Raw genomic sequence first — 19920 nt, forward strand, 5'->3', positions numbered from 1 at the left:
CTTCTTAATTAATTTGTCCAGAAATGGTAATTGGTTATATTTTTCAAGTTCTAGAGTGAATTTGATTGTGTGGTGTAAAGAGTTGATCTTGTTTAGAAAGTCTAACAGGTCCTTTTTTTTGTGTGGTTCAAAACAATAAAGATATCGTCCACGTATCTCCACCATACTATGGGTTTAGGGTCTACGTGAGATAAGATTTTACTTTCAAAATCCTCCATTAAGAGATCAGCACAAGATGGAGAGAGGGGGCTACCCATTGCAAGGCCAGTCAATTGCTGATATATGGTTTTATTCCATATGAAAAAGTTTGATGTTAAACAATGACGGAACAGATAAGTAATATCTTGTGGGAGCAAACTTCCTAAAATGTTGATGACTTCCTCCACAGGAATGTTAGTGAATAGAGATGTAACATCTAGGCTGGCGAGTAGATCCGTATTGGAGATTGAGATGTTGTTCAGTTTCTCTACGAAACGTTGCGAATTTTGTATATAAGTATCGAATTATGGACATGTAGTTTGAGGAGGTCTGCCAGGTGTTTAGATAACAGATAAGTGGATGAATTGATACCATCTACAATCGGGCGTAGTGGTATTCCATTTTTGTGTACTTTAGGAGCACCATATAGGCTTGGTGTTAGTGGATGCATAGATTTCAATCTTCATTTTAAGTCTATAGGCCAGTTCACCAATCACTTGTACTACCTGTTTTTGTGTCCCTAAATTTATAAATATGAATACTCGTACTGCATAGTTAATTTGAAATTGAAATTCAAATTTAAGTCTTGTATAATCTGGGAAAGGCATTTAATTAAGTACCAAGAGAAATGCTATGCAAAACTCTAGTTATATGGAGTAAATGGGACATTATAACAGAGCAAGATATGATCTACATTTAAATTGTAAGTCAGCGATTAGAAATGAAGGAGATAAGGAAAATAGTTTGACGTAACATCAGGTGTAGGACATGGGTGCACACTAGCTCTGTTGTTATTCATCATCTATATGGATCATCCCATTACAAAGGAAAATGACATTAAACCTGATATCAAAACGGGGAATATTCAACTCAGCTGTGAACTTCATGTAGATGTGTTGTACTATAAATAAATTCCATATGAGTCTCGAGTTCTCATGTTGAATAACTGCTGTAACGGTGGTGTGAAAATGAGCAGGAATGTGGAAATATCAACTGTAGTCTCAATGGAGAACTTATAGAATTAAAATATTTCAGCTATATTTCAACCCAATCAGTGTTTGGATTAAAGTCCCTCATTATGAGTACTCTTTTTTTTTTTTACACGCATTGTCTTCATCTGATGATGCAATTCTTCACCCCTAGCAACCAGTCCACTAGGTCAGTAATAACACCTCGCTAATTATTTGATCTTGTTAGACCACCTCAGACCAGTTGGCTACATACTCACTGCTACCTGAAAAACTGTTACTGGTATTACAGTCAGATCTCAACTAACTGAATTCAAGTCATCCATTATCATTAACAGCATTCCCTCCTCCTCTCCCATTATGTCCATCCTTCCTAAATAAATATGCACATATTATAAAAATTGGTTAAACATTGCAATTATCCCATTAGCTGGGATGAGGCTATTATTCAGATCATCCCACAGAATAGGCAAACCAGTTGAACACACATAATTAGTAGACATAATATTATCCTCATAGCCGTAATTATTTTGGTTGTAATTCCAATAGTAACAACAACTGTTCTTCAGGGATTTCAGAATTTATTGATTCTGAGCATTAAAATAGAACTATATACTCTTGGAAATAACAAATGTTCACAGCAAACATTTGTTAGTATTTTGATAAATAAAGTGCATGCTGCAATTTAACCTTGTAAAAAGATAGACAGGAAAGTAACAAACTGATGCCTTTGGAATTGATTATTTAGTAAATGTGAAAATTACTAATTTTAGCTTCTTTTAGCTCTTTAAAACATAATGAGAGGTGATGTCTCCAAGTAGGCTTCATTATGTTTTAAACTACTATATAGATTCTACACATACTGGTTATTGAAACTACAGTTGATCTTAAATGTATCAAACTACTGAAAAATCCTTACCAAAACCCATAGATCAGTTCTATAGTTAAAGAAATGCACTGTAGCAAGCATCCACCATAACAAACTATAGTTCTTAGTTGATATTTATTTGCTATAGTGAGTCATTTGTAGTTGAATTCTAAAATGGGACTTTGAAACTGATTTATCTGTATAGTAATTTCAGTATGTTTTAAAAAGGAAAGTAGTAAATAAATAGATATAATACCTCTTTTTAATATTGAAACTAATTCTAAAATGGGGCTTTTCATCTAGTGGTTCTCTATTGTAATAATGAAAAGTGGTGTATGTTACAGTATCTTCAGGTAAAGTTCCAACTTAAGTTTAGTAATGAATAAACTAAGAATGTTTCATAAATAATATACTTATTTTAGTAGTTGATTTTCAATGATCCCTATAGCACTCACAAGAAAAAAAAAAGTTGTGTAAGTTAAATATTTATAATTCTGACCAATTGAAAAATTTAAGAAAACGAAACCTTAAAAACTATGTACAGGTAACCCTCGTATAACGTGGTCTACAAATTGTAGTATCCCTTGTTGAACGCGGTACTTATACAACGCGGTTTCGATATAAGACGGTCTACAAACTGTAGTAACCTTTATCTTTTCATATATTTTTCAACGTGCGACTTAAAAATTAAATTTCATTTGGGCAGACACAAATTTCGTTAAATTTGTGTCTGCCCATTTCGCACATGTAGTTATAAGTAGCAAATTTATATTAGGGAAAATACCCTTTAGCACACGTATGTCAATTGTTTACCGTATAAAGTGCTTATTGTTGAAAATTGCCTTTGTTTTCTGCCAGAAAAGCTCATTAAAAATCATAAGTGTGTTAATCTCAAGCTGAGCACTTTATTTTCTGGTGAGTTACATACAATATGCGATGCTTTTTTATGTGAAAAAATTATTTTTATAGTTATGGCCACTTAGAGCACTTTTGCGATATGATTGAAAACGAAATTAGTAAATTAATTGATGGGGAAATAGATTTAAATGAGGAGGAACTGGTAGAATTAATAGATGACATCGAAATGAGGAAAGTTCTGCCAAAAATTCCGATTGCGATGAATCTGTTAAAGAATTCAGTTTAAAGAAATTAGCAGAACAATTGAACTTGCCAAGAAAGTTATTTTATGGATAATGATCTCTCAATGGAGCGCTCCGGAAAATTCATGAGACAATTGGATATTTGTTTAGCTCTGTGTTATGAACTTAATAAAAAATTGCAGCATAGTAGTAGTAGTAAGCAAGGTCTTATTACTGACTTCTTGATAACTAAACCAGCCGAAGTATGCAATGAAAATTATGCAAATGATGTTCAAGAGATTTCAAGTGATGTCGACGTCCGGCCACTCATTAATAAAGAACATCTATGTTCTTTTAGTTTTGAACACAGTGATGACAATTAAAATATGCACTTTATTTTATTTTGCCTAAAACATTTATGCATTATAAGCAATGAAGTTTACGTACAATTTATATTTTTATAAGTGTACACTATATATTTTGTTTCATAGTTTATATGTTTTCTTAACTTACCCAAATTAAATAAAAATATATTTTTGTTGGATGTCATTGTTTATATAATCTTTAAAAAAACGATTTCGGAACCTAATCCTGCTTTTTCTATGTGATCTGAGTCTCACATAATGCGATTTATATAACGCAGCATTTCTATGGAACCTAACATCCGCGTTATACGAGGGTTGCCTGTAGTTTCATTTATGCATAGCAATTTTAATCATTTGAAAATTTATTAACTTGGAAAATACTAAATTGAAAATCCTGCAGGCTACAGTTCAGTGCTGTATCACTCCAATTAACTTCTGGTTAGTGATTCACTGAAATTTGATAAATTTTACACAATGATTGTCACTGTGAACATAACCTATACCTCAACTGTACATCTTATGCATTTTATGATGATGTTATTAAGATTTTTATTTGGTGGGTGATGAACTTGATGCCTACTAATTCTAAGTTTTTATAATCCAAGCTCTAAATTTATACATATGTTTGGTTTTAATAAATATAGTAATAGCTATACTATGATATTTTTCTGTGATATTTTTGAAAACTAAGTAGGATAGGATTCAAAAAATCAAAAACTTTGAATATCAAATTAATTTTTATTACTCTCCCCCTCCCCCCTCTCCTTTATTTGAAAGCATAACAAAAAAAGACTTTCTTTCTGTGATGGCTCACATGGTTCTGATAGTGACAGTGTTGATACAGATGGCGCCTTAGGATCTCCTAGCAGTAATGGAACCAACAATACATCAATAGGTATAGTTTCCATAATTAATTGAAATTTTCATAATCTGGAAATTTTAACATGCAATTAAAGGAAAAACTTTTGTTTCATTTTTTTATTTTGTATTTATTCTTTTTGTTTAAAAAAATGTATGCTTGATAATTATAACACTATGGCCAGGAAATAATGCAGTTATCAGAGATCAAATACTTATCATATAGTAGTCTAAGTTGCTTTGGTGTGATCCAAAACATTATATTCATTATCTGTTGTTTGTAACTTTAATGATAGCTATAGCTTTATTGACATATTATCATAGTAAAAAAACTGTTTATAACTAGTTCATTGAAATCAAATATTTTTGAATGAATGAGTTATTTGTACTTTCACTTTTCATTTACTGTGAAAAGTTGTCATTTGGGGGCGGGGGGGGGGGGGGGGGGGGGAAGGATATGTTCGGTAACTATTTTGTATTGTATATTTAAATTGGCTATTCGCTTTCTTCTTTAACCTGTTTGTTGTTTATTCCTGCTCATTTTAGGATGATTATTGTCACTCTACACCATAGTGTTATAAATACATATCTTAATCAGAAATAATTATTTCAGACCCGAAGATTTGCTCTGGTTTTCTAGTGCAGTTTCCACACACTTCCCACTTCTGTTACTTTTTTTATTTTTATTTATTGTGACCTCTTAAAAGTTCGTTTGTTACAACCCATATAGGGAATTGCAAATCCTACAGAAATGAACAAAGCATAACACAAAGTTCATACTCTGATTAATTTGTTAGATCTATCCCATTTTTGCTGAAATACATTGAGATGTACCTTAGATTCAGCAAAAAACTCATTCAGGAAAATTCATGAAAAAAAAAAGAGTTTTTTCCTGATTATCTTTTAAAAATTTAATGAATAAAAGCAACTTATATAAGACAAATAACTAGGATGCTCAATATTCATGGAATATATACATATTTATATATTTCTAGTGACATGACACAGACTGATTTAATGCATATAAAAGCAATTTGCCACTTTAGATATGTAGTCTAAATTAATCTTAATTTAGCTTACCTCTAATTATAGTGATTGTTGGTAGAGACATCCAAAGTTCTGCCCAAAATTAGTCAGCTGTATATTTAGTTATACATTCAGATACTGATGCTGAACTACTGTTTAAGAACGAAGCAAGTTCTCTTGTGTTAGCACAATTTCAGACTTGTAGGAAACATGCTAAGTTGCACCATGAGGGTTGTACAGGTTGTACAGTTTTTCTAAACAGTCAGTTCATAGAATGTTCTGGAATACTTGCATGTAGGACAGCACTTTCTTCTTGCCTTTTACATTCTGACAGAGCTTCTTATTCTTTTTGTCTTTTTCTTCTCTGTTGCATGCTACATACTGTTCTGTTGTGTTCTTTCCCCTATATTATTTGTGTTTTTTATGCTGGCTCCTATAGAGGGCTCTAATACAAAATCTACATCAGGATTTTGACTCTTGTGAGAAACTCAGTCATAGAGGTGTATTAACCCTATGACTGGATTCTAACACTATTCCTAATACTTTGTTAATGCTGACGAATGTTAAAAAAAATTCTCAGTTAACCTGGTTGTTAATTTCGGTAAAGGTGTTACCTTGACAATAAAATGAAAACAACATTTAACAAGACTTATCACGGATATCAGATTAACATATTTTTCAGTTATATCTTTCACAGATTAAGTTATGAATATTCATTATGCTGTGTAGTCCAGTAGAAATGATGTTTTCATCCAGATCACTAGGTCACCTGAGGAAAGACCATTAGAAGTTTGATTCTAGTTGACATCTAGATGAGTTTTTTAGATTGGTTCTGAATTGGTCAATCACTGGCATGAGCAAATAAGATTTCTCTCCTGGAAACTTGGATTTTAACCATGTATCACAGAAATCTTTTTTCTTTTTAGTTCATGGTGATCAGTATTCATTTAAAAAAAAAAAAAATTATGAAGACAACTACCATGGTATAGTAAAAATTTCAATTAAATTGAAATATCCTTTTATCAGTTTTAATATAAACCTTTGGTTTGTATTAACTGAAGGATGTGAAGGTTGAAATGTTGGATGATTAATTTTGGTTTATATCAAACTGAAGTTTTTACTATAACACAATAGTTGTTTCCATAATTTTTTTTTTTTTTAAATGGCTACATCACAAAAAATCAACCATAGAACTAACAGTCTTCTTCTTCAGCTTCATTCTCACTCAAGTAGGATCACTGCAGCAGATCAGCCTCTTCCACTCAATTCTGTCCAAGGCCATTTTCTCCTCTCATCTGAGGTCTTGGAGGTTACCCCTCAAGCTGTCCTGCCATCTTCATGTAGATCTACCCTTACTTCCTTTTGCTTGGTAGCTTCATTCCCAGCACTCTTCTTCTTCCCACTCGCCACATAACATGACCAAACTGCCTCAGCTTTGATTAATCTTTCCAGATACTTGGGTTACCTTCATTGTTCCCCTGATCGGTGAGTTTTTGATCTTGTCCAATCTTGTTACACCATTTACAAGTTTTAGCATTCTCATTTCAGCTATGTCCATTCTCTTCTCCCATCTTTTGGTCATCTGCCAGGTCTCACTGCTATACATCAGTGCAGGTCTTACTACCATTTTGTAGATCTTTCCTTGTAACTTGCTAGACACTTTATCACACAAGATACCTGAAACCTTTTTCCAGTTTATCAACTCTGATTGGATCTTCCTATTGAGTATTCGTCACTTTGGACACACGATCCTAGATATGTAAACCTTGCACACTTGTGTCATGCCTGTGCCCTGAAATTTTATACTTCCTGCTACTTTACTACAACACATGTACTCTGTGTTACTTCTACTGATCCTCAAACTACTGTCTTCCAAAACTTTCCCCCATTGTTCAAGTCTTTCTTCTGCTTCCTGCTCAGACTTTGTGCATATCACCACACCATTGGCAAATGTCATCATCCAGAGTGATTCAGTTCTTACTGTCTCTGTCAACACATCCAGGAGCATAAGAAATAAGAAGGGACTCAAAGCTGACCCTTGGTGAGCCATAGAGCTAACAGTATTACAGGCAACAATATAGTATTTTAGGGTTAGGAACCATGAGGTGGCAGAAATTATCTGCCATACTCTCCTCCTTGATGTTTCTTAAAATTATTGTGGTTTAGGGCTACCTGTGAGGGCTAAATTGGCCTCGCCTCCACCCTATGAGGAATAAAAGATGTTAATGAATAGCATATATTTATTATACTTAAAAAATGAATGCTAAACACTCATAATGCAAATAAATACCACAGATTTAATCATCAATTTCTTGATGTATATCCTTAAAATGTTTCATAGGATATTATGATAGTCAATCTTACATTTATTGTTAACTTCCTATATGCAATTTGTCTCTGAATTAGTCTGTCAGAACTCCAGTATTTTTAGATCTAATATTTTGGTCTGTTGGACACTTCTAACTGCATCAGTCTGCCAAGATCTTATCCTCTGTGTTTTTTCTTGGCTTCAAGGACCTGTTGTGTTAATCTCTCCTCTCCCATTTTGCATGACCATATTAACTGAAATTATTTAACTCTGCTCACATATTCTTCATTGCTAACAATGTCAGGTTGCTTCATTGATATCTTCATTTTAAATATGATTCTGCCATTTATGGTCTCTGGTCTTTCAGCTATTTTCATTTCTAATCTGGCTGTCAGAACAATAAGTTAAAATTGGTTTGAACTTTGTTTTATATATAGTTCAGTGTATTGACTAATTTCCTTCATGCTCCATATAAATGCATAATTTGATTCCTCACCATTTGCTTATTCTGTTGTCTGTTTCCATATTTCATTTGCTACCTTCATTAAAAATTGTACCTATAGTCAAATATTTTACTTGTTCTATGGGTTCTTCATTCAGGAGGTAGATGATGTTTTCAATATCCCTGCCTATTTTCATATTGTTTGGGTTTTTTATTGCCGATTTACCAAATTTGTTACAGTATTTACATTTCTTCATTTTAGTTAAGGAATCCTGCAAGCTGGATTTTTTTTTAACATCTTGTTTTGATATTATGCAGATGTGATATCAGGTATAATGCTACTATACTTCAACAGTGGAGGTAGTGTGCACCCTGATTTTACATCATGCCATTCTTCCTGTACCTCCTTCAATTCTAACTGCTGACTTGTAACTTGCTTATATTGCTCTGTAAAAAGTGTCCCGTTTAACACTGTTTAATTAAGGTAGTTCTGAACAGCTTTTCTCTTGACACTTAGTCATTTGTCTTTTCCAGAACTATAAAAGTTAAATGCAGATTTGCTATATTCTCAGCACTTCTTGACTATTTGTCTTAAAGTGAAATTCTTATCCTGACAACCTCTATTTCATCTGAACATCATTTTGTTCTCTTCCAAGTTTCTGTTAGTTTTTCTTGGTCTCTTCTGAACTTCGGTACTAAACTAAGTAATTGTGGCAACAATTTAAATTGTAACTGACATTTAACGTCCATGTAAGGACATTAAGTGTCAGTTACAATTTAAATTGTTGCCACAGTTACTATGTTTAGTGCTGTGTACCTATTACAGTTAGCATTGTGCTCTGATGATGCTGGCTAAAAAACCTGTGAAATATTACTATTTTCAAGAAGATATTTTTTTCTTTTGGTGTTATTTATACCGTTTAAACATTATTATGAATAATGAAAGACACCAAGCCTTTCTTTACTTATACCTCCATATTTGAGCATTTCTGGTCAAGTATCTCCAGCTTCCTTTTCATATTTCAGATGGTTAACTCGGGTATTGTTATATATATATATACCCATGAATATTTTCTACTACCATTCTATCACTTATTTCATTTAACTGTCTTCATTGTAATTAACATGCCTGTCTGTCTTCAGTTTTTATGTTACCTTTACATCTCTGATTCTTTTTATAGTACTTTTTTTTTCCATACACTCCAAAACAATTAGGAGATCTTCCTGATATGTCTTCTGTAGTCTTACCAAAGCCTTCCCACGACTGTTCAGCTACTTTCACAAATTGTTTTGATTTCTTACATTTTTTCCCCTCCTCTCTCTCAAAGCACTTTCTGATTTACTTGCGAGAGACTTTCAATATGCTTTCTTCTTTTCTATGACTTCAGAACATGAATGATGATCATGTAAAATCTCGTATGGAAAAAAAAAATAGAAGTAAATTTTTTATATGTCGGCCGAGTGGTTAGCATATCCACTCTCCAGCCAAAAGGCTGCGGGTTCGAATCCTGCCGTGGGCATGGATGTCTGTGAAAATAGTAGTGGTGTTAGTGGGCAGTAGATGGTTGTGGTAGATGATGGTAGTTGAGTGGTGGAGACAGAGAGTGATAGAGTAGGTGCCTTCCCTCGATGAGTCTTTGGACTCCCTGGAGGTGTCATGCAATAATAATAATAATAACAATAATGCCAATTTTACATGGGAAATTAAATTTTACATAAAATACTTGTAATTAAATTAATGTAATAACTTACCTTGCTGTATTAAATCTGGTAACAAATTGTTAGAATGAATTTTTAAGAACCACTGGAATTGTAAAAACAGAAAATAAGCTCAGGCAGGATTAGAAAATAGACCTAAGGCTAACGAAAATAGCGAAGGTCACTGGATTACAAGTTTTCCCACCAAAACTCGATGATAGCTGGGTGGCAGAGAAAAAGCCTCCAGTAAATCCGGGACTTAATTTGAAGAAGGGCCAAGGTCGGGAGAGTGAGATAAAAGGCAGAAATTGAGGGCTCTCGCTTCAAAGTTGTTTCCAGTGCCAAACCTTTTCCGAGGACGGGGAGAGTCACGTACCTTCGAGCATCCAGTTCCGACGAAGATGGGAAATTAGATAGCAGCAGAGATGGTCTTTTTGAGATGTCCTACCGTATGATTCTTCGATGATTTACGTGTGTGTGCTGTAGTATTGCTGCCGTAACCTAGAGCCCGATCAGAAAGCTTTTTTTTTGGAAGAAGCAGAACATGCCTGTATACCTTTTAGGATCTAGGACTATATGTAATGAGCTGGCAAGATTGTAAGAAAGATATTTTATGTTAATTCCTAGATTGTGAAAATGAAGCGACGAATATTGGTTCTGTTGTCGATTAGCAAAAAAGTATTAGAGAAGTCGGAAAGCCATATTTCTGCTTGAATGTGAATAAGTATTATATAGAGTTTTAAGGAATTTGCTAATGTTGTGTAATGGAAAGAAATAGAATGTGGATTTAAGTTAAAGGGCCTTAACCTTTTCCTGTTTATAACGTGAGTAAAGGTAAAGTGTGTTAAAGTCTATCCACGTGTCTAAAAATTTATGTGAAATGTTAATGTCTTTGTCTTAAAGCTTAAGCGAAAATGCTTGAATGATCGTATGGAGAATTAGACAAGTGATTTGTATTGTCTCCATTGTTATCTAGTTGTATTAGGCTGAACCAGATACTTGATAAGTGCAGTTTAAATTTTTGTAATTAATTTGTCTTAGAATGAATAAACATGTTTGTTTTGTTAATAGCATGCCTGATCTTACCTGACCAATGCACTGTTTCATAAAAATATAGAACCTGTGTGACCAAAGAATAGTGATAGCCACAACTGCTGACTGATATTAAGAATTAGGAGTTGCGTGAATTAGAGTTAATTTAAGAGATATTTCTCATGCTTAGCTATTTGTTTCTCATGCATGTAAGGGAAAGCTAAACAATTCTTTTATGTGATCCTTAATGGCACAGTCGAAAATAAAAATAAATTTTTAAGGATCAATGCAACAGAAATACAGCAAGGTGGATTAGGGAATTGATTCCAGCCAGAATCTTTTCCTGTGTCTTGAGCATGTGAAATAGCTTACTTACGGCCTTGAGAGAAGGGGGGGGGTGAAACTATAGACTAAAAGGATTAAGAATAATCATAAGTTTTGTGCATGAAGAACTAGCTCAAGCAACGACGATAAAGTCCGTATTATGACGGATAAGAAAAAGACATTACAACGCCGCAGTCTGACATTAAATAATAATAAATAACAAAATAAATAAAATAATATTAATTTAAAGGATAGAGATATTATTACAATCAATTTCTATTTCAAATCCCATATATACTCCTCTGTCCTGAACAATCATGATGATATTGCTATTAACAACATAGCCAATGAGATTCTAATTTCTTGTGTCTTCTCTCCATGTGAATTTATGCACATCTTTATTGTGGAACTTATATTAGTGATGACTAGTCATCACTAATATAAGTAATAAAAAATAGTAATAAAACTAAGAGTATGAAAATAGACAGGAACACTGAAAATATCAGCTGCATCTTGAATGGGGAATTTATAGAATAAATAAAACATTTTAGCTATTTAGGCACAGTTTTTAGCACAGATAAGTTAAATATGAAAATAAACAACAAAGCTGATATGATAGTATTAGATCTTGAATGAAGTACTTTAACTATAGAAATAATTCACTCAAGAGTTAACAAATATAACAAATCAACAAAGAGATACCTGTGTTTAAATAAAGAAGCAAATTGTAAATAGGGCTATAAATGAATGCCGTTAAAGTGGAACTACAAAAATATATTTAAGTAAAGTGATCTGTTTATAAAGTGTAACAATTAAAAGGTGTTCTATGTGAAGTGTTTATCACAATGTAAAAACAAAAGTTCGAAGTCCACTGGCGAAATTTCAGGTGAATGCTTGGCCTATGGCAGTAACACTTGCATGGCGAGCGGCGCGATCATATTTCTCAGAAGATGCGGTATGGAGAAACGTCTCCCGTGAAAAAAAGAGATCGGTGCCGAGCGGAAACGTAACAGTAAAGAGGGTGCAACATAAATGGAGTCTGCACTCCTTTCACAGGACTTTTTTTCCTTTGGATGTCGGGTCACTCTCTCCTGTCTCATCGAGGGTTCCGGATTGCCTTCTACTGTTTGATGTCGACACCGGTTTGTTCCAGAGTCCAGGCTTGGTACGTCTTAGGAGAGAAATAGCTGAGTACGATAGTCGAGACGGCAATGCAGACGAAGACATGAGGCGATGGAGCACGTCAGGCACGGGCACAACAACAGCTTTTGAGATAACCAGATCGAATGACCTCCTTGAGTGACCATGTGGAAAAGCCAGAATGAGATGTCTAATCACAATTTGAGAGAAAAGGGTCAAGCAGTGCAAGCTGAATTATGAACTAAATAATGGACCGGCTGAACATCATAGGAGTTGGTAATGTACAGTTTTTGTCTTCCTTTTCCGTTTGAAAAGATGAAATGTTGTGAATTAATGTACAAAGACATTCTAGTGTAGGACTTTTAAGTGATTAGTATAGGTAGCATTGGCATAACTCCTGTGATCATTTCTTTAGAGGATGTTATATTAGATGAATTGTGTCAAGTATGTTATTTCAACGTGATTGATATATTTTAGTAGAGTAATTGTATGAAGGTAGTGTCTAATTTTATAGAAAGGTTTCATGATTGAATCTAGTTGATTTGAAACTTAGTTTGTCTTAAACAATTCCCTAACTCAGGATGACAATAATTTAGTAGAGTGTATGAATGTAAATATGTATTCTTATGACTTGAATAAATGTACTGTGTATTTTACCTGATTCTTGGCCTGAGAATGAATTCAATGCACCACTCATTTTTTAATCTGAACCTGAGCGAATGATAATTGACTGCAAATGATAGTTAACGAAAGTGATATAGATAATTCGTTACTAGATATTAATGATAGATTGATTATCTCGGCATATTATCTGAGAGTTCTGCTTTGGTTAAGAGGTCTTTCTAACCTAATGGTATTGGCTGGCACAGCGAAACAAATAAATTTGCCAGTATCTTATCGGGAAGTAACTCCAGACAGTCGAAACAAAGGATTTGTCTAAGTAATTAATGCACTTGATCAATCTAGGAATCGGCCAAATTGTGTAGATAGTGTTTCTGAAACTAGCACCGAAGCCAACATTTAAGTTAGAATCTTAAGCATAGTTAGAACAAGAGAATAAATAGAAGCGAATAAAGATAAAGTTGTGATATATATACATACTAATAATATAAAGGAAGAACATAACAATAGGAAGTCAACTGTTTATTGACACATCTCTTACCAACTCACTCTCCTCACTTTCACACAGACATTTGGTCTCTGCAATTTGTATTCTATAAATATTTTCATGGCAAATGTTCATCTGAAATAGAATCAAGAAAATTCCCCCCCACTCAGTACTAAGCCCATCAGAACACTTACAGCTGCCACTCAACATCCTTTCACAGTACACCTTGAAACCCAACAACAAGTTTCTTTTCCTCCTCCTTCATCCCTGCTACTGCTGTACTGTGGAACAGTCTTCCCTCTGATTTATTTCCCAAGGAATACTGTATACAGGCTTTTAAATCAAATGTAAACAGGTTTTTCCTTTCCCAACCCACTACCCATATACTGTACTACTATACTATGGGTTGATCAATCAACCTCTCATGTATGGACCCAACATAAAAATAAATAACAACTGACTAAAGTGAGAAATTATCCAAAACATACCTATATAAGAGACAGTGTTCAAACCAGAAAGTTTACACTTGGTTAGAAATAAATTAAACGTGCCAAAAAATTATATTCTTGCTTACACTTAGATAAAGAATTAAACAAGGATATAATTTCTTGCAAGTTTAAGTGTTCAAACCCGTTTTAGATTATGATCTGAGAGTTTATTTAGAAATAAAACTTAATCAAAGACTGGAGACCACTGACATGAGTTTTGATAAAAATTAAGAGGAATGAATAGATGATATCAGTGGCAGTATATGAACCTGACATTGTTAGCATTCAGGATGTGTAAGCAGACTTAATTCTCGGGTGTTTACATAATATCCTGTAATTCTCACTGAAACAGAATGGGAAAGGTTATCAGAACAGGTGTTTCATGCCAGGATAAAAGGGAAAAAAAAAAAAAAAAACAGAGGAAGACCAAGATCTAAGTGAATTGCTACTGTAGGAAGTGTTTTAGAAGACAAAAATATAAGATCAAACTACATTGAAGTCCTCATGGATAAGACTAACTTAGAGGAAAAGTGTTAATTAGAAGTTAGTAATAATGTAAACTTTTCTTTCATGTAGAACTATCATAATATCCTGTATAGTCCTTGAGGGAACATATGATGAATTTGATGGTGATGATAGTCCATGTCTTGAATTTCTATACTAGCAGATACTCACCATTATTATTTCCTTTGCTCTTTTCTCCAAATTTTCCTGAAACTTTTCTGTGTTTTTTATTCATTTGCTTCTTGGCTGTTTAGATCTCCAACGAGGACTAATCTTCAAAAATTTCTTCACTTCCCTTCTGAAATTTTGAAAGACCATAAGAAATGGGTTATTGTCTATTGCTTCCTTTTTAATGTTTCTCCACATCATTATTTGAAATTGCCTGCTATTCAAGATTATTTTGTGCTTAATGTTGAATACTATAGATATTCCTTCTCTTATCTTATTATTCTTATTAGTTGCTGATACTTCCTATACTCAGTGCCCATCTTGAATTCTTACGATGTTTGTATATTAATTTGATTTAAAATGATTCGTCACATTTGCAAAATGTGTGGTAATGTAAATAACTTTGTAATATGACTATAAATGACTGTGAGGATGCAGTTGTGGATAAATTCTTATTATATGGCACGATCATATTTAGCATCTGTTTACTGGAAATTATTTCAGTGTGTGTGTGTGTAGTTGTAATTTAAGTAAATTACAACGTATACTAGGATATACATTAAAACAAATTTTAATATACTTCAATATTTTGGCAACTTCACATTGCCATTTTCAAGAAACTTAAGAACAAGACACGTGCATGCAGGTACAACAAACAGTAAGTGAGAAGAAGCAGGAAGCTATTATTTCTGCTAAAGTTCTGATGGTGCCCCTAGCAGGCAATGTTGGTATTCTTGGGCGATTGGGATGAAGGTCTTCTGATGTAGGTTTCCCAAATTTGTTGAGGTTTGGATTGTTTCTTAGGGCTGAAGCTGATTCCATGAAAAGCCTTTCGTATTTGTATTTACTACGGTGTATTATCGTGGCTTTCATCCACCGTATTCTATGGCAGGTATCGAGCGCATGGTCAGCAAGACCAGAGTGGCTGTATTGGTGAAACCGGATGTAGTCCTTGTGTTTTGAAATTCTGATATTTGCTGTCCTGCCTGTTTCAACCCATTCCCAAGAAGGGCGAGAAGTCACTGCCATCCAGCTACTGCCCCATCTCGCTCACTAATGGAAAAGTAATGGGAAAAAAATCATCAATTCTTAACTCCTAAACTACCTTGAAGCTACCCATCTAATAAACGACTGTCAGTATGGATTCCGTCGCTGCCAATCAACAGGAGATCTGCTCACATATATCACCCATCTCTAGACAAATGCCATAGAGAAGTTTGTTGAATCTCAAGCGGTTAGACTTGATATCTCCAAGGCGTTTGACCAGGTCTGGCACAAGGGCTTACTAAGCAAGCTGCCGTCGTTTGGTCTATCTCAAGACCTCTGTAGTTGGATTGCCAGCTTTCTGTCTGGACACACACTACATGTGGTGGTGGATGGCTCCTTATAGTATAGCCCTTGAGGGAACATATGATGAATTTGATGGTGATGATAGTCCATGTCTTGAATTTCTATACTAGCAGATACTCACCATTATTATTTCCTTTGCTCTTTTCTCCAAATTTTCCTGAAACTTTTCTGTGTTTTTTATTCATTTGCTTCTTGGCTGTTACAAATGCCATGGAGAAGTTTGCTGAATCTCAAGCGGTTAGACTTGATATATCCAAAGCATTTGACTAGGTCTGGCACAAGGGCTTACTAAGCAAGCTGCCGTCGTTTGGTCTATCTCAAGACCTCTGTAGTTGGATTGCCAGCTTTCTGTCTGGACACACACTACGTGTGGTGGTGGATGGCTCCTTATCCTCTCACCAACCCTCTTCCTACTATATATCAGTGACCTACTTCAGCTTACCTCCAACCCAATACACAGTTGTTTTGCAGATGACAGCACATTGCACTCCTCTCTTTCTTTTGATACACTTTACTCCACACAAGAGTAAAGCAACCACCACTGCCCTCAATTCAGGCCTCCAAGCCATCCTCCAATGGGATTCAGATAACCAAGTCAATTTCAATCCAAATAAAGCCCAGTATTGTCTCATTTCTCATAAAAAAGAACCATTTTCTCCCAGTATTATTTTTGACAACACCCAAACTTCCAGACAATCTGAGATTTCTCTTCTTGGAATTATCCTGACATCAAGCCTCTCCTGCATAAACACATAACAACCATTGCATCCACAGCTTCTAAAAAAACTAGGATTTCTCTTTCGCTCAAGATGTTAATTCACTCCTGAACAGCTGTTAACCTTATACAAATCATAAATTCACCAACCATCGAATACTGCTCCTACATATGGGGTGGGAGCCCCCCAAAAGCTCCTCAAAATGCTGGACTCAATACAGAGGAAAGCAATCACGTATTAATGACCCATCTCTTACCAACTCACTCCCCCCACTTTTGCACAGACGATCGGTCTCTGCACTGTATGTCTTCTACAAATATTTCCATGGAAAATGTTCATCTGAAATAGCATCAATAATTCCCCCACTTATTACTAAGCTCATTGGAACATGTGCAGCTGCTGCTCAACATTCCTACACAGTGCACCTCGAAACCCACAGAACAAGTTTCTTCTCCTCCTTCATCCCTGCAACTGGTATACTCTGGAACAATCTTCCCCTTGAACAAGTATCTTCTTTCCCGACCCATGAACAGTACTAAAGTGCTATAGGCTGATCTACCAACCTCTCGTGTATGGGCTCAACATAAAAAACAAAAGGGGGGGGGGTGATAGTAATTTTCTATGATCTACCAGTTCAAGAATAAATTTAATGTTCGGCTGTAAGCTGTTTAGATAATCTTTAAATTGAGTTAAGGCATCTTTTATTCCCAGCCAAACAACAAAAATGTTGTCAAACGCAACTAAGTTTTCATTTTTTTTATAATAATTTTCAATAGCATTCTTTTTGAAATTTTCCATAAAAAGATTTCTAATGGCTGTACAGATTGAATAAGTGTACCAAGCACTGATCCTTGTGGTACACCACTGGTTACCTTAAATCTTGCAGACCCACATCTCCTGTATACCACTTTTTGATATCTGTCAGTCAGCCATCCGCTTATCCATGCTAATATTCTATAACCCAAACCCATATTCTCCAATTTGTGCAGCAGTCTACCATGCTATGTTCTGTCAAAAGCCTTATCAAAATCCAAAAGTATCATAGTGTATTCGTTTCCCTTATTTAGCTCAATAGTAACATTGTTATAGAATGTGAACAAGTTGCTAAAACATGATCTTCGTTTAGTAAACTCATGTTGCTCATTGCAAAGTAGAGATTTGCTGTCAACCCATTTCTGAATGTGAGCCCTAACCAATTTTTCCAAAATCTTCACCACCAATCCTGAGATACTAATTGGGCAATAGTTAGATACATCAGTCTTTGCACCATCCTTGTGCAATGGGATTACCATACATTCTTTCTATTCCTGTAGAATCTTTCCTGTTCTGAGACTCATATTATAAACAGCCTAGTCAAAGGAATAGCCAGTTCATCTGAACACTCTTTTAGCACATGTGTTGATATCCCATTAGTCCCTATTGTTGAATTCTTATTCAGTTTGTGCAACAGCTCTAATACCTCATACAACTGAGTTTCTTCATCCAGTGAAGAGGTAGCAGTGAGCTCAATGTCGCATACACCAAGTTGATAGTTTTTAACAAAATGGGCACTCATTAACTGATCCTATTCTGCATCTTTAATCCTCACACCATCTGCATTTAGAAGAGTTATTCTTTCATATTCATTCTTTCTTTTACTTGCAACATATCGATAGAATTCTTGTGCATTGTCTTAAGCACATAGAGCCCAGTTTCTTTTCATACTCAGACTTTGCTTTCCGTACAACAGTTGACTATTCTAGCCTGCTGCTTATAATTTTCATAAAAGACATCATCCTTGTGCACACAGTATTCCTTCCACTTCATCCTTTTCTTACAAATCTCTTGCTTAATAAGATTTACACATCCATTTGACTCTTACTCTATTTATTCATCGGACTCTCAGGACACATTCTGATATCACATCATTTAAGTATTGTTTAAATGCTTCCCATCCAGCAACCAATCCCATTCCACTGAACTCCATATACTCCTCAGTTGGTTATAATTTCCTGCTTTGTAGTTCAGTGTGTAACCTTTTCTGAACAGATTATTCATAAACTTAGTCACTTCCCAAGTAAGTGCTTCATGATCACTGTCACCAACCGGAGGCTTGTTACATCTTTAACTGAAACGCCGTCTGTCACTATAATCAATAACACTCTTTTACCTCAAGTTCCTTCTATCACATGCTGCTTGAGGAAGTTGTCCTGCAACAATTCAATAATGCACTTTCATTCTTCCCATCAGATTCTACTGCTACCCAATCAATATTTGGATAATTAAAGTCTCCCATTACGATTACTCTTTTCTGTTTGGTAATGCATCATTTCTTCATCACTAGCAACTGATCCATCAAGTCTGTGACAACATCCCGCTATATAATTGTTCTTGTTAGATTTCACCTCTCGTCAGATGGCTTCAAACTCACTGTCACATGAAATAATGTTAGTAGTGGTATTACAATCATAGGTCTCAATTCTAACTAGATTCAAGTCATTCAATATCATTAGCAGCAGCATGCTCCCTCCTCTCCTATCCTCTCTATCCTTCCTAAAAATACTGTACTCTTTACACTCAATACCAGTTAGTGTGTCTGATTCTGATAGCCTGGTCTCACTAATGCCTACAATCTAAGGTCCCAGCATATTGACTAAGGCAAGAAACTACCCTTTTTTTTTTCTGATGCTCCTAGCATTCATGTATAGACAATAATAATCTACCTGCATGTTCTTTTGTATACTCTTATCTGCAGTCTGCATGACACAGTTGGACAACTTGCAAATCTCTGTTCTTCTCTAGTACCTTATACGTGTAGACATCTTTGCATACGTCTAATGGGCCGGAACCAGACGATCACAAAGTTGAAATCGTTTTCTCATTGTCAGCATTTCCATGACAAAGTCCATTCCCGTTATTATCACAGTTATATAACATTGTCATTCTTACACTCACATTCTTCCCTTTATAATTTAGTTTTGCCTGACTCTCTGTGTTAGGTCTCATACCAGTATTATTATGTCACTAAGTTCATCATTAAGATTGAGATTTAGAAAGAATATAAGGCTCCTTGATTTTCTTTGAATTAATATAACTTTATACTTAATATTCAGTTGTTTTTTTATTATATATTGCAGTTTTTCTTCTATACTTCATATTTCCTAATAGTGTAGTGTTGTAGTTAGTCCCAGTTATGCTTGTACTTAGCATCTAGATAATAATCATTCTGTGCACACAGTTGTATCCTACTTAGATTTTACTTTCTGATTCTTTTATACTGATGATGCCAGAATTAGACCTA

At 34.7% G+C, this 19920-nt stretch overlaps 1 protein-coding gene across 5 annotated transcripts in view; it reads left to right on the plus strand.

The window, feature by feature from the left end:
- The window catches only part of LOC150107502 (focal adhesion kinase 1-like), a 496861-nt gene that overhangs the window by 429847 nt on the left and 47094 nt on the right, over positions 1–19920 (plus strand). For 4 of the 5 annotated variants that reach the window (XM_090391922.1, XM_090391925.1, XM_090391923.1 and 1 more), the window contains one exon: positions 4256–4373. In XM_090391922.1, coding sequence (XP_090248048.1) covers positions 4256–4373 — 118 coding nt within the window. Of the gene's footprint in view, positions 1–4255; positions 4374–19920 lie in introns of those variants that run through there. The other variant, XM_090391926.1, reaches the window with a different exon arrangement.

This window comes from Typopeltis vanoorti, chromosome 4 (assembly GCF_054136105.1).
Source record: "Typopeltis vanoorti isolate ZY-2024b chromosome 4, IOZ_Tvanoo_1.0, whole genome shotgun sequence".
NCBI lineage: Eukaryota > Metazoa > Arthropoda > Arachnida > Uropygi > Thelyphonidae > Typopeltis > Typopeltis vanoorti.